This window comes from Triticum urartu, chromosome 7 (genome assembly GCF_003073215.2).
Source record: "Triticum urartu cultivar G1812 chromosome 7, Tu2.1, whole genome shotgun sequence".
Taxonomy (NCBI): domain Eukaryota; kingdom Viridiplantae; phylum Streptophyta; class Magnoliopsida; order Poales; family Poaceae; genus Triticum; species Triticum urartu.
In genome coordinates this window covers 2557358-2580031 of record NC_053028.1, presented here as the reverse complement: position 1 = coordinate 2580031, position 22674 = coordinate 2557358, and the positions used below count along the sequence as shown (strand labels likewise).

Below are 22674 nucleotides of genomic sequence, written 5' to 3'. Positions count from 1 at the left end.
TTTTTTTTTGACGAAAAACAGGCAGCGCTGATTTCATTTCATTAAGAGAAAGGCCAAGACGCCGGGTTACAGTGTCAGGTTGGCCCTGATCATGCCCTGGAAAAGCATCCGGTAGGCTGTTTTAGCAGAGTATTTGACCATCAGCAGTCCACTTCTAGTGGATGTCATCAGGTTGCCCCGGCGAGAGGTTCACTTGGGAAGCGATATGCCATACCCGCACATAGTCAGCAAGCACCTGGGCAGTAGGGTTGCTTCTAATGCATGCTATCCATCTGCGGTCCAGGAGCGAAAGCCTCCGCCCTCTGCTGTGTGAATATAGGTGTGGGAATTGATCTCTGAGCGGTGTACCTTGCCACTTAAATAGTATGTCATCTGCCCTTATCTGACATAAAGCAGCGAATACCCTATTTTTGTAAAATCGGAACACCTTTTTCTTTTTTTGAGCTTGGAACACCTTTCCTTAAACTACCCTTATCTTACCTGACATAAAGCAGCGAATACCCTATTTTTGTAAAATCGATACACTAAAATACAGTGCGCACTCGCTAACCAACACAGCAACAAGTGGTCACGTTACAGCCTCTGCAATCCTCTGCGCTAGCCGCGTGTTATACTACAGGAATGATTCCTTCTCGACGCAAACACCACCCCACTTCACCTCCATCGCCTCCGCAGATCTCATCTCACCCCTGGGCCTGTGATTCACATCACTTCACTGTCCGGCGGCGACTGAGTACTGACATGGGTTCCCTGCTGATACCACTGTTGGGCAGTGTGGCCGCCAAGGCCGGCGACGCGCTGGTGGGCGAGCTGCTGCGGGCGTGGGGGCTCGACAAGTCACACCGCAAGCTTGAGCGCCACCTCGCCGCCGTCCAGCACATCCTGCTGGACGCCGACGTCAAGAGCCGCACCAACCCCGCCGTCCGCCGGTGGATGACGGACCTCAAGACCGCCGCCTATCGTGCTGACGACGTCCTCGATGACTTCCGCTACGAGGCGCTGCGACGCACGGCCGCACAGATCCGCCCCTACTACACGGCACGCAAGGTTTGTCCTCGCCCGCTCCTTCTCCAGCTCTTTCTCAAAGAATCAAAACTTGTAATACAAGAAAATAAATTCTAACGAAATCACAAAAAATTGACAGACATACTGGTTCTCACTCGTCAAATTCATCCAATTATTATTCAATCGTGCGACACAAAACACCACTATCCACTAATCCACATGCTACTCATTCTTTGCCTCTCATTTATTTCTTTAAGGCTTTAGTTTGGAAGTGGATGGCGTTTAACTTCAATTTAATTGTTTCCATTGCAGATGCTGAGCTACTTCACCACCACCAGCCCGGTTATTTTCCGCCTCTCCATGAGCAGAAAGATGAAAGATGCCCTTGAAATGATAGATGAACTTGTTGTGGAGATGAATAATTTCCATTTCCTACAACATGCTGATGCACCAACCATTGATCAACTGCAAACGCACTCTCATGTCAATGAATCAGAGGTAATCGGCAGACAAGATGAGAAGGAACAAGTGGTGAAGATATTGCTCGATCACTCCAAGAACAGCAACGATGATAATAGTAATGTGATGGTTCTCCCCATAGTTGGTATGGGGGGAATTGGTAAGACTACCCTTGCCCAACTTGTGCACAATGATCAGAGGGTGAAGCATCATTTTGAGTTGGTCTTATGGGTCTGTGTCTCTGACAAATTCGTTGTTGAAGAAATCGTCAGATCTGTAATTGAAGTGGCCACCATGAAGAAGTGTGATTTGACTCAGATGGAGGCACTGCAGAAGAAACTGGGTGAAGTATTGGGCAAGAAAAGGTACCTCCTAGTGCTGGATGATATTTGGAATGAAGATAGACATAAGTGGAATGATATGAGATCTTTGTTATGCTCACAAGCTTGCTCGGGCAGTGCTATAACTGTCACAAGCCGTAGTGATCAAGTTGCTTCTATCATGGGCACACATCCTTCACATCAGATATCACTTCTAAATGATGACCAGTCATGGGAGATTTTTCACAAAAACGCATTTGGAAGGGAAGTGAAGAAGCAAGAGGAATTCATTTCAATGGCTAAGAGTATTGTCCTTAAGTGTAAGGGGTTGCCTCTTGCCATCAAGACTATAGCAACTTTACTTCGTTCCAAGAATCACAGTCAGTGGATTTCTATTGTTGATAGTGATGTATGGAAGAGTGACATCCTCGCAAGTGGGATTGTACCCGCCCTACAGCTGAGCTATGATCACTTGTCATCAGAAGAAAGAATATGTTTTTCCTTCTGTGCTATTTTTCCAAAGGATAGCCTGATGGATAAAGACATGTTAATCCAGCTATGGATGGCAAATGACTTTATTGCATCAGAAGCAAGAGGCCGAGAAATTTTTGATGTGCTAGTTTGGAGATGTTTCCTACAATATGTGGAGATTCAAAACACACAATCATTTAATTATGGGATCATCCATCGATCAATTACTTGCAGGATGCATGATCTCATGCATGATCTTGCTCACTCCGCAAGCGGAAAAGATTGCTCCATTATGCAAGAATATTCATCAAGTCAAGAAATTCTGAAAGGATCCACAAATTCTAGTTCATTACAGCAGGAGGTTCGACATTTGTCACTTGATTATGTCTGTAATTATACTATGGCAGCCATGAAGGAAATTCTAGCTCCCCGGCCCCGCACGATATTAGTCTTACGCTGGACTGCAATTCATTTGAGTATGGCCAAGTCAAATTTCATGTCATTACGAGCATTGAAGACACTCTCAATCAAGACACATATGAAGAACTTGAAGCATCTTCGGTATCTAGATTTGTCAAATTCTGATATATCTGAATTGCCTGAAGCCACTACCAAGTTGTATAGCTTGCAAGCTTTGAGGCTTACTGGTTGTAAAAAACTTAATAAATTACCAGAAGGCATGAGATATATGAGCAGTCTTCGTCACATCTTCCTCCTTGGGTGTGATCGATTAAAGCACATGCCACATGGTATTGGTCAACTGAATTCTCTACAGACGTTGACGAATTATGTTATTGATAGTGACATAGGCCGTGGAATTGATCAACTGAAAGATTTGAATCTAGGGGGTGGTCTTTCTTTGACAGAGCTGAGAAAAGTGTATACTACAGAAAATGCTAAACAAGGCAATATATCTGCCAAGCATAACCTGAAACTATTGTCACTCGATTGGTCTGGACCTTACAACACAAGCGATGGAGATGAAGTAGATACTAATGCAGAAGGAATATTAGATGCCCTCCGTCCTCACAAAAATCTTGAAGCTTTACGGTTATGTGATTATACCGGTGCCAAATTTTCATCATGGATGCACGACTCTACACTCTTAGAACATCTCAGTGAACTTTATCTGAGAAGATGCAAGAACTGCAAGGATCTTCCACCATTATGGCAGCTGCCCTCTCTCAGGTACTTGAGTTTGGAAGATTTGAATAACTTGACCAGTATATGTGTTAGTAACGATGATACAGACAATGTAGAATCCTGTATTTCTCCAGCACCCTTCTTCCCTAAATTGGAAACCATGATAGTTACTGGCATGCCTAAGCTGGAGAGATGGCATCGGGAGGTGGCAGGAGAAGTAGCGGATGTATTATTCCCTCGGTTGAATAAGCTAGATATTTCCTGGTGCCCAATGCTAGCAAGCATGCCAAAGATGCTCCCTTTGCTTGAAGATCTATTGATGAAGGAGGCAAGAGACATCCCCATTTACCATCTGTTGAATTTGGCTGTGCAATCTAATCTTGAGTGTAAATGTGTCATTTCAGTGGAACCTATAGTTGGTTGGCGACCTATTGACATTCATTTATCTAGGCTTGGTCACTCTTCTGTGAGACTGAATCTCAATGGTTTGATGGACAATGCAGAGCTCTTTGAAGAGGACCTGGACAGAGCCCCTTGCAGATTTATTAAGTACCTAGAGATAATAGATTGTGGTTGTCTTTTCCCATCCCAAGTGCAAAGCAATATATGGAACCATTTTGGTTTTGTTGAAGGAATGTGGATTTCAGGCATCAAGACGGTAGAATTGGGAAACTTGAATCGTCTTGGAGATCTTCACTTGTCCGGGTGTTCCAAATTAACTGGTTCATTTCCATCAACAATATCTGATGGCGAAAATCTCCTACTTCCTCTACTCGATAGACTTGTAATTACGAACTGTGAGAATTTGGTGGAAGTTCCAGAGTTGCCTGTATCTCTTGAAAAGTTGTTCATCTCTATTTGTCCCAAGCTCGTGTCCATGGTAACTATCCGGAATGCCAACAAATTGAAAGCATTGAGTGTGATTGATTGTGACGCCCTGAAGACATTTGCAGCTGGAATTTATAGAGTGTCTGCACTCAGGATACTAGAAATTCAGCGATGCCCAAGGATAGAGACAGTACCGGAGGGACTCTTGCAGCAGTTCCCAACCCTCGACATGCTATGGATCAGAGACTGCCCCAACTTGGAGGAGGCATTCTCGAGAGGAGGCGCTTACTGGAATTGGGTTGAAGCAATTCCAAACAGATATGTTGGCGCTCAAGATCAGTCCATGGACCCATGCACTAAATGCTTCCCTTGTCAGTGATTATAGGATTATTTATGCGTTCGAGGATTGATGTCATTTCTGCTCTATTTTCACCATGATATTATGGCAACCCTGCTTGCTTGTTTCATAGTTAAAAAACAAGTACACTGATGATGGGCTAGAGAATTGAAACGTGGAGGATGCTTGTTTCCTGGCCTGGCCACTGATGATGTGAGTATCCAAGATTGCTTAACCCATCTTTTACATTCCGTGCTGTTCATCTTTGCATGCATGTGCTCCTGTTTTCGGTTGATAGTTGACCGCACAAATAAAAGGGATGCATATATCTGTGTGAACTCCGATTTACTGTTAACTTCATTCAAATTGTAAAATTTGAATCTGGTTTTAGCATCCATCATAGGAAAAAAGATGTTATCCACTGACACCACAACCAGCATGACTTTTAGCTATCTGTGTGGGTATGGCCGTGTCACTACAACTTCTTCAGTTGAACTTCAGTCACAACCAGCGTGACATCTGTGTGTGAATTGTATATCATACACTGTGATAGCTAGTACATAGTATTTTTTTTTATTTGCAGTGGAAGGTAGTGAGGATGTGCAGGCATCGTTTGTCATGCACAGAGGTTATTTATTAATGCGGACTCTCCTTGTTGTTGCCCGTTTTAGCTGAAAATATAAAGATTGTGGTGAGAAAGACTCACAAATTCAGAATGCAACTCCATGGTCGTTACGGACATTTTTTTTCTTCGAGAAAGGGCGCTTTATTACTTAAGGTCATTATGGAAATAAATTCTGACAATGCTTATTACTCATTAAATCTTTTTTTAGGGTTTCTACGGAGGGCAAAGCCAGCCTGAACTCACTTATAATTTTTTATGTTGACAGCATTCATTTACTCTTTAAATCTTCAACTGATGACTGCAACTGTATGCTGACCGATGGTGTCGACCCTAATTACACTGCGATCCTACCATCTGTGCCAAGTCGTTGTCCTGGATTTGGATTTTTTTTTTTTTGGCTCATCCAGTATAGATTTGATTCACGCAGGGGCGTTGCCGGGCAGCGGGGTGTAGTGGTTCCGTCCTACCACTGGAGTCCCAGGATTCTATGAGTGCCGCCATTGCCGGGGGTCGCGCGGACGGCAAAGAACAGCCATGTCGAGATGGAGCCTGATATGAGGTGTCAGGTGTGCTCTGAAACCACGAGTGGCTGGACACGAAGGTTGGTGAGAAATCAGCGTGGGAACACCGCATCTCCTATGTTTTTTACACTTGTTTTAGCAAGTTGCACTTTCAGCTATGGGGGGTAGTTTGCTTTCGCTAGTTAACATATAGGTGATCTGAAGCTGAATCTTTCAGCACACATGGTTTTAGTTTTCAGTTAATTAAGGGTGCGAAGATGGTGGGATCGCAGTGTTAATTGGATTGTCAGAGTATATGTGATCTGAAGCTGAATGTTGAACTACACATGGTTTTAGTTTTCAGTGAATTCTGGTTGCAAAGTTGGTGGGATGGTAGTGCTAATTGGATTTGTCATAGTATATATGATCTGAAGCTGAATATTTCACCACACATGGTTTTATTTTAGTTGGCAGTGATTTATGGGGGGGGGGGGGGGGGGGGGGGGGTTGGTGGGATGGCTGTGCTAATTGGATTGTCACAGTATATATTTATTGGTTTTAGTTTCAGTGCTAATGGGGTTGTCAGATCATATGCTTCTTTTGGAAAGTGTAATTAGGGTCGGTGCTAAATTAGATTCTGTCAGTCTGTGTACGTTTTTGGGACATGACCAAATGTTGGTCGCTTGAGATTTGATTCAGTATTTACCATTGTTGGAACATGACCAAAGTGGTATTCAGTACATGGCCAGATTGGATTCGCCTGAAAAAATGGGATTCACATGAGTTTTAGGTTGGTGTGAATCAGTAGTAGCGTGCTTTTTTGATCCGTATGTGGATCTCTTGAGAGTACAACTGATTTTTATTGCACACATGATTTTGATTAAGTATTAGCATATTTGTTGTAAAAATCTGAACAAGCTGGGTGCAGTATCACCAATCTGCGGTTTGATTTAATTACCGTTCAATCAAGGATTTCTTAGATGCAAACTGATTGTTCTTTAGGTTGTCGTTTTGCCGTGTCAAACCCTTTTCTGCTGGATGTGTGTTCATGCGGCGGAGCCCGGAACACCGGCTTTGAGGTGTGCTCAGAAGCTACAAGCGGCTGGACAAGGAGGTAATTGTGGCTTAAAAACTCTCTCATCCAGCATAGCACACGGTTTAATTTTCGGGATAACGCTAGACGGCCATGGTTTCTAGTCAAAAGATGTTTCTTGTTCAAACCAGAAGCATCCGAATTTGCAAAAGATAGCCTCTTTTGTGCCTTGAATTGCAAAGCTAACTCAGATTTCCTGGTTGTTTGTTATTAGTATAGTATACCTTATTTTTGTCCTGAATTCTGAACCTTACTAATTTTTTTTGGTTGTGTTATCAGTGTAGTGTACATTTTTTGGCCTGATTTCTTAACCTTATCCGGGTATTGATTTTCTGCAAATCAGTGATGCACTCGTGGTCATGTTTATTTGTTAGTCTACATTACTTAATAGATTAGTTGTTTTTATCTGTATCCACCCGTTAGTTAGTTAACTGAAATTTGTTGGCAGTGGTGCATTATGTTCTTTATTAACTGCTATACTGGAGCAGCGGATCGAAACATTTAAAAACAATCAGCTCTGAAGTAATTATTGAATTGCACTTGATGTTTGTTTTATTATTATAGTATACTTTTTTGGGCCTGTCGAGCGCGAGTGGGGTTTCACTCTGATTTCGTGAACATTTTTTTTTGCAGAGGACAGTTTCATTGAGAGCTAACCTGCCAATTGAGACGCATGCCAGTAATGTTTACATCCGGGTGATTTTTGATAAATCTGATGATGCTCTGTACAGAGCCGGGTGCATATGTGCTGGACGAACTAGAACTGAATATATGTCTGCATTTCGATTTTACAGTGTCTAAGTGCTAGTAATGTACAGATTTGCTGCAGATTAATTAGTTGGTCTATAGTACTACGACGTGGTAACTTGATTATCTCCCCTGACTAATTATCTGAACATTGTTATGGTGCGATAATCTGTTACGATTTTCTAGCGTGTAAAAAGGATAAAACTAAGTTCGAGGTTAGTAGTAATGGATTTTAAACGCAAGGACGGTGAAAACGTGGTCCATTTGCTGGTCAAAACGGACACACAAATTAACATGGACCAAATTAAGCTTGTTTACTTATTGAGCAGCTAATAGTAAACTAAAATGGGTGTTTGCTGGCCTGAAATGGGTGTTGCGCGGTGTGTCGACCATCAGGACCTCTACCGCAGGGTCGCTGCTGTCGCACTCGGACAGGGTATCGACGGAACTAGTCGACAGATCGAACAGGCCGTAGAGAGATTCACCGGGCTCGATTGCCGCGACTTGAGGGGTGGCCGACTGATGTGCCACCGCATGCTTCACACACCGCTGAAGCTGCGACCGACCAGATCGCTTGCGACGGCGTACAGCGGGGAGCGAAGACACCGCGGGAGCCGACCGATACTGGGTCGACGGCTGCCGCAGAAGGACGCCGCGAACGCACTCATTGATCACTCGTTTTCGGTTTTCGTGGATTCAATATGTGTTGCAGCTGCTCGACGAAATGCACACACAGGGCAACAAGAGCAGAGGAAAACACAGAGCAACAAGACCCGGTTGTGTTAGAACAGAGCAACAAATGATCTTCTTTTTTTCCACTCAAGACTGCCATCTCCTCTCTTTCGGGGTCCAGTTACTGAAAGCTCCTTGGGTAGACACTGGAGCATCCCAGTTACTGCCCTCCCCTTATATAGGCCTGGGGTATCATAATTGGTCTGCAAAAATATGTGCGCTGTAATACAGATAATGGTCGGTGGAGGCCATTATCATGTAGCAATAGATGACCTGACACTGGAGCGTGTCAGGTGCTTGAGTACTTCCTTCGATGTGACGTGCCGCACCGCCCTTCTCTTGTTTTTCACCACACTAGTGCTCGGTCTTGTCGTTCTTCCCCTCGGGTCTGCATAAAGAAAGCTTCAGGGTGATACTCACCACTAACTATATACCTAGCCTAGCAGTGCCCTGCGAATACTAGGCTATCTTTGTCTTGTCTTGTGATGAACCAAGACAAGTTCCCGGAAAAAAAAAAAACAGAGCAGCTCCTCTCCTCTGTTTTTCCCCGACCTCTGTTTTTGCAACTTGTACGTTTCGTTTGTCAACTACTACTATGGAACTGCATTCCTCCATCGCCACCCAACAATTTTGGGTCTGAAATTCCAGCACCACCCTCTTACAACATAATCCTAGCTAAGCAACAAGAACAATAACTCTCTAAGACATGTAGTATATATGCATCTCTGACATGTTTGAGTAAACAACAGAGCAGGAGAACGTACAACATACTGGAATTCTAGTTAGCTGAAGGAAATCTCATTGACTGAATTCTTTCACACTGTAACAATGCTTACCTCAAGTGAAGATTGACCCATTTCAGTCACCATGGCATTGTATTCTCAACTTGGAGTTCTTTCTCACCACAATCTTTATATTGTTGGCAACAAGGGGCATCCGCATAACTGAATAAGCGAATAAGCTGCGTGCCTGAAAAACAAGCAACTTGTCAGAAGTTCATATGAAATAACGGTGCCTGCACATCCTTGGTTCCTTTTTTGAACAAATATGTTCTACCTGTTACCATCTTCGCCTCCCGTCCACCCAAACATACATACATACCCCTGTTTAATTTGATGGTCCTCACGACCCCTGTTTGTTGCTGTCACAGATAAGATAGATGATCTCAGGTACATGTTATTGAAATAAATCAAACTGAAGGGTACACACTTGCAAGTAACACTGATTACTTGAAGATTGAGTGATATGCATTGACAGAATTTCAGTCCGTAAAGCGACGACCATACTTTGCTAGGAAAATGTGATCTATGCATGGCAGAACCTAACAGTTGCAGCTTAACTGAACTTGACTTGTACAAGAAATGGATTTCACTTACAGTTGCAACACATGTACAGCTCGTACCCATTGTGATCCATTTGGACCTAAAAAGGACACAAACACTCTTTAGATAGATACAAGTTTTCACATTTACAAAGACAGCAAATAGATTATACATATTTAATGCAACTAGTATGTGTGTATCTCTATATGATTAATAACTGAAGTTGAGCTATAAGCTGTTGTGCAAAGCTGAGTTGAGTTATAAGCTGTTAATAGCTGCTGCAGCGCGTACTAAGTCCGCCAAAATTCATAGATAGGTTCTGCAACAATTTAGGGCAGTCTGTGATACTCCAGCTTCTCTCGAGAGCTGAGAACTGCTGCAGGAGTCCCTCCGGTACTGTCTCTAACTGTCTAACATTGGACAATTCAAAACTGTTAGGGTCTTGAGGGCACCATACATTCAATCTAGAGATGTTGTCATGGTGTTGGATGGCAAAACACGTCCGGACGATTGCGGGTGGTTTGAGGGTCAGCGTTGGAGATGCCCTAAGGCAATGTTTGTATTGCGTGATAACAACAGATACAAGTGCTTTTGAGTTTTGACATATACAAGTGGGAAGGCATAAATAATCCCACGAGGCTGACATCAGAATACACAAGCACATGCATTCCAATCAAAGACAAGCGATCTATTTAGCACCTGGGTCTCCGTGGAAGTTCTTAAGCCAAATTCCTTGATCTCTCTGGAATTGCTTCAACCAAATTCCAGTAGGAGCCTCCTCTTGAGAAGGCTTCCTCGAGGTTGGGGCAGCCTCCGATCCGTAGTCCCTCAAGGGCTGGCAGCTGATGTAGGAGTCCCTCCGGTAGCCTCTCTAATCTTGGGCATGTCCAAATATCTAGCTTCTTTAACTGAGGGAATGATACAACCGCTACTTGTCCTGCCACCTCCTGATGCCATCTCTCTAGCTTAGGCATGTAGGTAACTATCATGGTTTCCAATTTAGGAAACAAGGGTGGTGGAGAAATACAGGATTCCCCATTGTATGTATCATCATTGCCAATGCATATACTTGTCAAGCTGTGCAAACTATCCAAATACAAGCACTCGAGAGAGGGCAACTGCCATAATGGTGGAAGATCATTGCAATTTCGGCAGAAATCCAGACGAAGTTCACTGAGATGTTCTAACAGTGTAGAGTTGTGCATCCATGATGACAATTTCGCACCGGTATAATTATATAACAGTAAAATTTCAAGCCTTTTGTGGGGACGAAGGGCCTCTAGTATTTCTTCTGCATTTGTATCAACTTCATCTCCATAATTTGAGCTGTATGTTCCATACCAATCGAGTGATAATCGTTTCAAATCATGCTTGGCGGACATATTACCTTGTTTAGCATTTTCTGCACTATGTACTTTTCTCAGCTCAGTTAAAGAAAGACCACCACTTAGATTCAAATCTTTTAGCTGATCAATTCCACGACCCACATCACTATCAATGATATAACTTGCACCCCCCATCCACGCTCGACCCAGCACCCCCGCCCCTGAATCCCATACTCACGTGGCCACCCAATCCCCATCGACAACTCCCCACACCCGTACCTCCGACGCACGCCACCGCCCATCCCCATCCACGTCGCCGCCGCCGCATCCGGTCCAAATCGAGCAGCAGGGCAGCCGGCGGCCAGATCCACCACGGTGCTTCCAGATCCGCGGTTGCCCAAGCAATGGAGCTCATCCACAAGGTCCCCTCTCGCTCCCCTCTTCTCCTCCACACGCCTCTCTCTCTCTCTCTGAATCGATTTAATTCGAGTTCGCAGACATGGTTCCTGTCTTCGTCAAGTTCGTGTTACTGCTGCTGAAGAACTCAGCATACCCTTCAAGTTCGTCCAGATCCACAGTGTCCAGAGGGACGTGACGGAGGAGGAGGTTGAGGAGAAGGGCCACCGGGAGGTCTTCATGGCTCAGCTCCTTGCGCACAACCGGTGCTGCTCACCCTAGTATACGGGACAAGGTCCGCCCCCCTATCGATTTTCTCTCCTTTCCTAGCTTCCTTTCCTTCAGAGTGGATTCTCTGACGGATGGGTTGGTCGCAAGATGACCCCTAGATGGACCTGACCTGTTCGCCAAGGTCAAGAGGATAAGAAGCCCTGCCCATTTCATGGCGCGCTTCATCAACATCACGACCAAGCCAGCCCTCAAGCAAAGTATGGTTTTCATACCCATCAAATCCAAACCTGCACCATATGTTTTGTTTCTTCATCATCCAGCCATGGGACTTGCAATTGTATATATATACACATGTTTAGCCGCTGGTACTTGCATCTGTACCAGGAGATAGAAGAGGTACTGATAGACTGATGACATTGTTAAAGAACTTCAGTAGATTGTAAAACTGTACTGCAAATATGCTATTGGAGATATTCATTATATTCAATTTTCGTTTTTTGTAGAGACTATTATGATTTTCAACGGTGAACTAAAGCGCCAAAGGAAAGCTTGTGAAAACTTTGAAGAAATCCTTGTGGTTCAGACCTTTGGAGGATGTAATTATCTTCATACACATTTACTCCCTTCAGACATTTGGAGGATGTAATTATCTTTATTATGAGACGGAGGGACTACTTCATCACTTTATGTCTTACCTTTTGTAATTCTGTCTGTTGGGCTTTGCTTGGTAGCGTTTAGTTTAAATAGTTTTTTATGAAAGCGCTACTCACATATGGCCTTGTCTTTTTTCTCAAAGGTGCCAAAATTGCTTTGTGTTATCCTCTATCCAGATTGTAGAAAAGCTTGTCGACATCGTCACTTTTCTGAATAAACAAATCCGGGATGAATTCGGTGAAGCTGGTAATTAATTATTGATTGGCTGCTTTATTGTTTGGACAAAAATGTATCTTATAATTTCCTGGTATCTCCCTGAATAAACAGTTCCTGTAGGTACCGACTTCATGGAGCAAGGCCAGAACAAAAGGCTAGGTTCATGTGGTCTACCACTACATTATGCTAACATCATCAATCAAACTGAAAATATAGTAAGTAAATTTGACGACTCACGTGATGTTTATCATGCTTGCTTAATGTCCCAATTTCCTTAATGTAGTAAATTTCCATGTAGCCTCTTATATATGTAGGTAACTGTTCAGTTTTGTTGATGAACCATGCATTTATTTATTTCCCTTTTCTTTTGGTGAGCAGAATATTCGATGGTAGTCAGTAATAAATATATGTCTATCTCCTAGCTGCAAAATACCAATTCAAAAGTCAATTTTGAAATAAAGAAGTTACAGTGTCATAGTTCATATACTATTTGTGTGACCTAAGTCTACATTCTTCAGTCTGTCCTCTATAGCCTAGTTTTTGTGATATGTCCTTGAATAAGAAGCAAGAAAAGGCATATGCTCTCATACACTTCAGAATCTTTTGATATCGTTTGACTATATTTTGAATATCTTAAAGATTGCTCTGCTTAGTAATTATAATTTCAAGGCCTTGTTTAGTTTTGTAAAAAAATATTGATTTGTGTTGGCTTGCGATATTTAGGCAAGGTTTGAAATTTAGTACAAGCAAAGCATAATGTAACAACAGAACATGATAGGTAGTTCTAATTCTTCCTATGTATGCAAATCGAGGTTGTTCGTAAAGTTATGCAAAAGCAACCATGGCAGCCGGTGCCAGTCCCCACATCTAGAAGGTACTGCACTCTTCTTAGAATTCTTGAATATTACACTAAAGAAAAGAATTAAAAAAATTCAGTTATTATATAGACAAGGCGTATAATGAACTAGGTCTTGCAAAAAATACTTCTGATCACAAGGGCCATTCTATTGAAAAGCAATCATAGCTTGCCATTCCATGGAAGCGCTCGTCTCTCTCCATGTAGATTTAGTTCTAGGACTCAAGTAGCAAGCACAGACACTCTGGGAGCTAGCAAGATATGTTTCTCCTCTCAGATGCTGAAGATTTATTATTTTTCTGAGTCAAGCATGTGTTTGAAAGTAGGAACCTATAAGTTTCCTATTTTCTCCTGAGTAACTAGTGCTTGACTCCTTTTATTCTGAATCAACAAGCAACTCTGTTTCTTAAACAATTCTGCAGCTACTACTTAAACTTCGCACATGGTTGGACAAACATCGTGGATTAATAAGAGGGACCACTCAACTATATGTACAACAAACCAACATTCTTTTATTTTGAGCAACCTATATTCATTTCAGCAAATGATTTATGTGCCTGCAAATTCTTCTTATTTTTGTTGAATCAACATTTTTTTATAAAACCAAGTAGCATATTTAATCAGAGAGCTGTTCAGTTGGTATACATTCTCATAATTATTTATTCTCACTGTCTAGCACTAGTGCACACTTATATAGAACAAACATGTACAAAAAAGTAGAACAGAGGACACCTGCGTTGCCACTAGATTGCTACTAATTAATCCTTACCTGCAGTGTTTGGATGTTCTATTAACTTGACAGCAATCAAGAGAAATCAATACACCAAAAGAAGATGACTATTGGTAAATATTTATAGTGATAGGTTATATCGATCATTCCGATGATCCATACATAGTGCATAATCTGTTCTTATGATACATACACACATTCTATTTGTGCCCTGTGGAATGCAAAGTACAGGGCGACACACATATGTCTTCATTTGGATGAGCCAATTTTCTTTTTCAGCCATGCAACTTCTATGTTTGGAACATGTGTTCTTCTGAGCTAATCTATTTGGCCATTTCCCTTTTTACAGGTTGCCAATGCCTTTGCATCCACAAGTTTCTAGAGGTGTGTTTGCTGAGCTAAAAGGATCTTCTGCTGCCATATGTTTCTACCTAAAAGGAGATCATATATTTTGCGCTTTTGTTTATGATGTAATAATGGCATATGAACGTACATATGTATGCATGTAGACCTGATGGATGGTTGTGCTTTTGGCTTGACTATGCCTATGTGTGCATGTAGGCATGCATGATGGATCTTTGTGCTTTTGATGTCCTGCACTTGTGAACCTATGTATGGATGATAGATTGCTTATATATGCACGCACACATTATCTATTAAGTGATGCAATCTTAATTACTGTATGCATGTGTGTCGTCATATATGGATGGTACAAAAAGGAGTGAAGATAAATGATAGCTGCTGAAATACATGTATGCAATATAGGAGATTTGTTAGATCGCATAGGACACAAGTACAGGCAGTTTGTTTGCCGGGAAACTCTTGTATCTGCCCTGAATTGTCACTCTCCCGGGAAAAAACTGTATGCCGGGAATAGTTCCAACTGCCGGCAAAGGTATGAATATTAAAGGCAAAGAATCTGCCGGGGTTTATACGAACTGCCGGGAATTGTTTTCCCAGACAGGACTTTCAAGGGCAGTTCATATTTGCCGGCAAAAAGCTTTCCCGGCAGATAGTATGCCTCCAATGGCTAGTTTTCCCGGCAGATGTGGTGACCCCTAATTTTTTGTCATGGTGTAGTGTATCATCCCACTTCTGTACATCTTCATTCCAAACATCGTCCAACACTAAGAGGTACCTTTTCTTGCCCAACACTCGACTAAGATCCTTGTGCAATGCCTCCATCTCAGTCAAATCACAGGTGTTGATCGTGGCCACTTGTATTATAGATCGAATTATTTCTTCGATAACAAACTTTTCAGAGACACATACCCATATGATCAATTCAAAATGATGCACCACCCTCTGGTCATTGTACACAAGTTGAGCAAGGGTGGTCTTACCAATCCCCCCCACACCAACTATGGGGAGCACCATGACATTATTATTATCACTCGGACGGTTGTGGCCGTGGTCAAGCAATATCTTCACCACTTGTTCCTTCGCATCTTGTTTGCCTACAATCTCCAACTCATCGACATGAGAATGTGTTTGTGGATGGAGAATGCTTGGTGGCTCAATATGTTGTAGGAAGTGGAACTTGTTCATCTCTACAACCAGTTCATCTATCACATCAAGGCAATCCTTCATCTTCCTACTCACTGAGAGACGGAGAACAACCGGATTATGGATGGTGAAGTAGTTCAACACCTGACATCATGAATATATATAAAAAAGTGAAATTAAAAGGCTTCCATCTGAAAATAAGTAAGTTAAAATAAAAAGACACCCATTTCCAAATTTAAAACCTGAACTGAAAACATAGCCGGCCGGAGTGGAATGAGAATGTAGGACGAGGGAAAACCTTGCGTGCGGTGGAGGAGCGCCCAAACTGGACAGCGGCACACTGACGCAACGCCTCATAGCGGAAGTCGTCGAGGATATCGTCGGCCTGGTAGGCGGCAGTCTTGAGGTCTGTCATCCACCGACAAACGGCGGGATTGGTGCGGCTCTTGGCCTCGGCGTCCAGCAGGACGCACTGGACGGCGGAGAGGTGGCGCTCCAGCTTCTGGCGGGCCTTGTCCAGCCCCCACGCCCGCAGCAGGTCGGCTACGAGCGCTTCGGCAGCCTTGGCGGCCAACCTGCCGAGCAGCGACATCAGCAGGGAACCCATCTCAGTCGCCGCCGGTGGGTAGCTCAAATCACTGAGTGCTCCGGTCCAGTCCCGATGTTGAGGTAAATCAGTGGGTTGCAGAGGCCAGTTGAGGGTTGCCAGCCTCAGTATGTGCGCCTTCATTAATTGTTTCCTCCGCACGCACATCTCAATCTCCACACCATCGATCGAATGCATACAAGGCCGGCCGGGTTTTCATTTTTTTTCTACTAAGCTGGTCGTCATGCATGACGACGTATATATGTCCAACTCATTCTTATCTTGAAGCTATAAACTCTTCGCAGCACCCAGAATAAGCGTTGTTGTTGTTATTGTTGTTGTTGTTGTATTGGTCAAAATATGGTATAAGGGCATCTCCAAGGGCAGACCAACAAATCGCCCGCATCCGTTCCGGACCGCGGAAGACATCCAACGCGGTACTTTATCGAACGCCATGGAACAGCACGAGTCCAGGCCTACACTACCAGAAACGAATTGGTTGATGCCGCACGCAGGAGCTCGGCGAGCACACATCAATCTGACCAGTTAGTGCCACCACACGCAAGCCTGGGTGCGACCTCTCGTGCCGGCTCAATGGAGTTCCGCCCCTCACCTTGACCTCGAGCGCTGGCAGCCGCGCCGGATCTGTGCAGTGCATCAATGCCGCGCACCCCCTCCTCCGCATGCTCCCACCGAGCCCACTGGCACTCGCCACGCCCGTCGCGCAAGCTCACCGCGCCGGCCGCGCCCCCACGCCTCGCCTCAGTCGAGCGGCCCGCATCGCCCAGACCTTGCGGGAGAGTAAAACTGAAGACCCCGCCGCCACCGACCCCACGCGGGATTTGTCCGGCGGCGGCGAGGGGAGGAGGAGTTTCTCTGGCGGCTAAGGTTTCGCCCGGTTCACCAGCGGGGACGACACCAGGACAAAAAAAAAGATGCTAGAGCAGTAAGCTGGAATGCATGCGTACACATAAGGATCTTTGCAGGATGGATGCATGCATGCTAATTGAGCCCGGGTTAGTCCTGAGAGAAGAGTGAGATGCATGCAGGCCCTTTTTCTAGATCTTTCACATTTTTAGAAATAGTGGCTTTGTTTTCCAAGACTATTACTGGATCGTGTCGCTCTGTCACAAGGGTGCCATAGCATCGTCTTTTTTCTTTTCTTTTCTTTTTTGCAGTTAAAATGGGACAGGCTCCACAATTGAAGGCCCGGATCAAGCTCCCGGTTGGTGAAAAAAAACAAAAACTCCAACGTTGCAGACGGGGCGGGCTCTGCTAAGCCCGGCCAGGCCCGGTATGGTAGCAATCTTCTTCTCTGTTTATACTGTCGGCGGAAAGGTGAGAAAAAAATCCAACTTGTACGTATCCGTCCGTGCAGCAACGGATGTCCTGCGGCTGGCTGGGCTGGGATCACGTGTTTGACGCATGCATGCAGGCAGAGCCAGAAGAGGCGATCGGAGCAGCCGAAGATGGAGCACGGGACACGGGAGGGAGGTAAAACGCCGCTTCCCGCCAAAACCTCACCTCACCCAGAGGCCAGAGGCAGAGCGGAGCGGGAATCCCAGGCAAGGCCGATGGCACTAGCTAGCACAGCTAGAGCTAGGTGATGGGGTGGTGGCGAGCCCTTTTTACCGCGTCCTTGCTGCAGTAAAGAAATAAAAAATAAATCATCTTTGGTCGGCAGACACGGTAAAAAACAGCAGAGACCTCGGTTTAAGGAGCAAAAGCATCCTACTCTTTGACGGCGCCTCGTGAGGCGACAGGGTCCGGGCCGGACGGGGCTCTCACCCTCCCAGACGCCTCACGGTGAAAAGGGCGGTGGAGGGGGGAAAAGAGCATCCGTCCGTCAGTCGTCCTCCTGTAAGTACGTGCATGCGTGCATGCATTTTCAACGAAAGCCGCAGCTCCTTCCCTTTCCCACTCCACTCCACTCTCTTTGCTTCTGAGAAAAAAACGAAAAAACAAAAAAAAAAGAATCGTTGTTGTATTGCTTGAGCCTCATGGGCATATATATATATATATATATATATATATATATATATATATATATATGTACATGATCATCTTGGAGTACAAGACAAGGTAGAATACTATCCTACGCTATCCTAACTTTCCTAATAATCACGATACTCAACATCCCCCCGCAGTCACAACGATCGCAATGCAAACGGTGAGATTGGAGAATAATCCGAAGGTAAGCCAACGGACACCCCCCCTCCCCACAGTCGTAACGGTCGATGCATCGCGGAGTCGTGCCTCGAGTGAAAACTGACGAGGTTGCTCAAGCAAAGTGCCCTTTGTGCCGTTTGTCAATGTAGCCGAGAGCGTAGTCGAGGTAGCCGTGCGAAGAACGCCGTGGTCGGTGTCGAGTCGGGGGTCGCCGCTGTCGAGGTAATCGCCGTGGAGCCGCGAAAGAAGAGCAGCGGCGGCAGCGGCCTAAGGAGGAGGCGGCGGCCGCGGCTAGAGAAGGAGCGCAGTGGCGGTGCACGAAGTAGGCGATAATGAACCCGACAGCGTGACCAAGACCTACGCGGACGGTGACGTTGCCAAGGGAGGCGGCACAACGCATACCATGGGAATCAAAATTATTATAATATGATAATAATTTGAAGTTTGGAAATTATTCTACTCGAACAATTGTAGCATGCATGCACTTTCTCTGAATATATGCAATGTAATTTTGTTCAAATAATGTGCAGGCAGGAAATACAGTGCTTCCAAAAATCTATACTATGATCAGTAACTTGCGTGCAATTCTTCATAGGAAGGATAGGTAAAATCACATGCTCAGCATAGAAGACAGTTCAGGAGCCTGCTGGAAACCTGTTGTTTTAGTGCTTTAACAATGGTGCGGCGTCCTAATTGCGAACAGCAGCAGGTCCCCACCAGATGAGGCAGCTCCATCGTCCTCACGTGCCGCCGCAGGAGAAAAGCGGCTGCTCGGATCCACAGACGACAGATGTGGTGGCGACTGCCTTGTACAACGGAGCCAGCGCCGGCATGCATCGGTGCCTTGGGTCATCACGCACTGCCTCCGTCGAACCATCCGCGAGGAAGTCGATGACCTAGGGCAAAATATGGGTTTCCGTCGTCTTGCAGAGTTCTCCAATACGAAGCCATCGTCTGCGGGGGAGAGCGACGTGGGACATTCAAAGATGTGTTGATAGTGCGAAGGGACTTTACTTTTTTACCTGCCTCTTCTTCATTTAGAATTGGAATCGTGTACGGGTTGGAGTTGTACTCATATACGGCTTGTCTGTCCTATGTACGTAATAGCTAGATACGCGGGTAAAATAGTACCATCTTGGATGTAGAAAATAATATAGGTAAAAAAAACTGAAAGCGTTAATTTATAGGAGGAAGCGTATTGTGACGGTGAACCTGACAAAGTCAATCTGTGCTTTGTTATTAATTAGAAAAAATTAGGAAGACATATGCTCAGCAAGTTTGGAGGAATCAACAGGACAAGTGGAGGGCCGGCCTTGTCGCCGTGCTGAACTGGGCTTTTTCTAATTTTCACAATTCTATCTTCTATAGTGTATGCTTGATTCAAAACCCCAGGATGGTCCATGGCCCATCTTGTCCACCCCTCGGGCAGACCTGGCTGAGACGACATTGTTCTTGATTGTTTTAGATCCGTAAATAGCATCATAATGTTTTTTAAAGCCCGTAACAACGCATGGGCGTTCTACTAGTTGACTTTAGATTTCTTCCGAAGCATGAACTGGTCCGCTCACAAATCTCATGCGTCGCAGTAACAACACGAGATCACATCAATCCCCGTGGGTCCTGCGCACCTCCCTTGCTCTTCTCCTTATCCTATGTGGCGAGCCGCCGGCCACACGCCATGGCCGATGCTCTCGCTGCTCTTTTTTTCCTCGGCCACCATAGCTAGAGCTATTGTACTACCGTGTCCAGGTGTCAAAAAGATGTGTCGCCCGCCGTTGCTGGAACCGAAGCACCTGTGGGCAGGGATAACCGGCCTGACGCGGTGCTGCAACCAGCAGCAGAATCGCAGACATATATAACGAAAAAATAAACGCAACTAATTCAAAGAGATAAAAAAATCAACACCGAAATAACTTGTGTCTCTTTCGCAAAAAATAATAATAACTTGTGTCTATCACGTATACAAGTACACTAACTTGATCTCTAATCATTATAATTCCGATCAACCTATAACCTATCTATATGAGTACGACTATAGGCCATAGCTTAGGAGCTTCTCCTCATGCCGGTCCACCACCTGAAGATGGTATGTTCCTCCACCCAAATGTCGTTGGGTGAGAGCTTCACGTCCTGGTCGAGGCCCTCCTCAATGCGCTGGAGGTACTGGTGCTCGAACATGGCAGGGTTATCGGCGAAGCACTCACGCAGCACCGCCGTGGCATTGGCGCATGCCTCAGCGAAGAATCTGGAAAATCTACGCACCTGCCAACCAGGCATAACTCAGCGTAGCACCTGTTGGCCAGGCATGACTTGACAGCTTCACTGAAGCTTCGTGCAAGACGAAGCCACTCCATCTGCTGCCTCTGTCTTCTAGTGATTCTCTACAAACGATGCTCCGAAGAGAGAAACGACACCGTAGTATCACCATCGTCCGATCTGGAAGACCAGATCCTAGGGTTTCCCCAGAAGCAGCACGAGTGGGTCGACAACAGTTACACGACGATGCCTTCATCAAGGTAACGACGCAAAACGCCGTCATCGCCCACCAACGGCTCGCTTTACACCAACAACTCTGTCTCCCGGACTCATAGCCGTGACTAGAGAGGGGGAAGGCTGAGACGCGCCCCCGGCCAACGGCTCGGTTAGAACAGATCTGAATGGAGTTGTCGCCGACGCGACCAATGCAAAGGCAGATGACGTTGTTAGCAGTAATCTTGATATTATTGTATCAGCATTTTAGTTTGCTTTCATTATGCATTTAGCATAGTTTAGAGAGTAGCTAGTCCAACAAACTTTCACCGAAGATGCGCAGAGGAGGCGATATGGCGGGTGCCGTGCGATGCGGCGAGCGCGACGAGATGCCGACTGTGATGTGTGATACGGTGATGCCATTAGAGTGCCGATGCGACAAGGCTGGAGCGTGATGGGCTGGTTCAGGTTGAGTCGGATGACACGGCAAGGTCGTGTGATACGGCAAGCGCGTGGACGGGTTGAAGCAAGACCGGCTGGATGGATCAGTACGTTGAAGCCAAGAGAATTGGTGTGTTTCTTAGCTTGTTGACTGCATGCATGAGTGTGTTAGCGGGTGGTGCATGTCAGGGAGAGATTCCAGGAGATGTAGTGCCTGGAGTTTGTTGGGTTAGTGGCGTAGTAGATGGATTAGTGGGTTAGTGGCCAAGAGTGCCGGCTAGCTAGGGTGTGCGTGAGGCAAACCTCCTGTGTATATAAGTATGGCATTGAGTTAATGAGAAAAGGAAGGCCGAGAGGGCCAGTGCAAAGATGTAGCATTTGTGGTAGCCAAGGGAGATTGACTGGGCAAAGCTATGTATTCTTCCTTGGTCTATGCGTGTGTGTGTTCTGTGTGTGTCCTCTCTCTGCGTCCTTGTGTTCATGGGGGTGTTTTTGAGAGAAGTCAGAAGAGAGAGAGTTGTGAGAGGCAGCTCGAGGTAGAAGAAGGAGTGGCGCTGCTACGAGAGGCCGTGCCAACAGGCGTGCCGCCGCCGCTCAAATAGGGATGGTTGCTGCGCCCGTAGCCCGCGCCGCCTCTGACGCCGTCGCGCCACAGCCATCGCCGTCGTGCCGATCGGATCGGGGGCGCCTCCACACGATTTGAAGCCCCGCACAACCCCAGAGCCGCGGTAGAGAGGCAAAATGTCATCCGCCACCAGTGACGGATCTAGGATTTTGAAGCAGGGTGGTCCAACCTAATAATTTTTTTTACAACAAATATGGCATGCCAATGTACTAACTAATTTACCAATAGCAAAATATAAATTGATCAATTTTTTTCTCAGATAAGTCTTAATTTTGCATAAGAAAAGCGTACGTACCTTGAAAAGTTCAAAGAAGACTATCTGAATGTGTTCATTCTTCCACATTTGATACATGTATGTAATCATGTGATGGTGGTTCACATTTTGTTCTTCAATGTGACAATGACATGCACTGATTCATAAAAATGAGAACAATTTATTATTTGTTTGACCCAAACTGAAACAATTCCGTAGTAATTAGTAAAATTCCTGGAAATTACAGCTCAAGATGCCACATAGATTAGAAATCTGACCCAAACTGAAACTGTTCAGCAGTAAGTAGTAACATTCCTGGACAGAATTCAGCACAGTACTACATTACAATTTACAAAGGAGCACAACAAGCCTAAGCTCGTAATGAGCTGTTCTATCACGTAGCAGCACGACGAGCAATGAGTAAGAGTAGACAAAAATTAGGGAGATGGGCAGAAATCTCATCTAAGGTGCCTCAAAGAATTGCTTTGCGGCTGGCTGCAGGCTTGCTGCCGCTGCAGAACGCCGGCTACTCCCGAGTGCGGACCGGGCGGCCGCGGGCTTTCGGCTGGGCGCGGTCTCGCCGGGCAGGTGCGGGGCAGATAGAGTCGCCGGCGAGGCACGGAACCAGGCGGCAA

General features: G+C 45.2%; 1 protein-coding gene and 1 long non-coding RNA gene across 6 annotated transcripts; both read left to right on the top strand.

Moving 5' to 3' along the window:
- The first annotated feature begins 593 nt into the window (after nucleotides 1-593).
- On the top strand, nucleotides 594-7703 carry LOC125525215 (putative disease resistance protein RGA3). 2 transcript variants are annotated; one of them, XM_048690225.1, is made up of 5 exons: nucleotides 594-1047; nucleotides 1318-4776; nucleotides 5616-5789; nucleotides 6691-6802; nucleotides 7415-7703. In XM_048690225.1, exons 1-2 carry the CDS (start codon nucleotides 622-624, stop codon nucleotides 4603-4605), a joined length of 3714 nt encoding a protein of 1237 aa, XP_048546182.1. In that variant the 5' UTR covers nucleotides 594-621; the 3' UTR covers nucleotides 4606-4776; nucleotides 5616-5789; nucleotides 6691-6802; nucleotides 7415-7703. The 2 variants fall into 2 exon arrangements, with proteins under 2 accessions (XP_048546182.1, XP_048546183.1); XM_048690226.1 differs by having other exon boundaries at nucleotides 5601-5789.
- Nucleotides 7704-11096: 3393 nt separating this feature from the next.
- Nucleotides 11097-14650, top strand: LOC125525360. Of its 4 annotated transcripts, XR_007291269.1 has the most exons (7): nucleotides 11097-11329; nucleotides 11405-11598; nucleotides 11682-11791; nucleotides 12038-12130; nucleotides 12331-12434; nucleotides 12525-12619; nucleotides 14340-14650. It is a non-coding gene; the product is annotated as an uncharacterized LOC125525360 (long non-coding RNA). The 4 variants fall into 4 exon arrangements; XR_007291268.1 differs by having other exon boundaries at nucleotides 11693-11791; nucleotides 12038-12434; XR_007291267.1 differs by having other exon boundaries at nucleotides 12038-12434.
- The last annotated feature ends 8024 nt before the right edge of the window (nucleotides 14651-22674 follow it).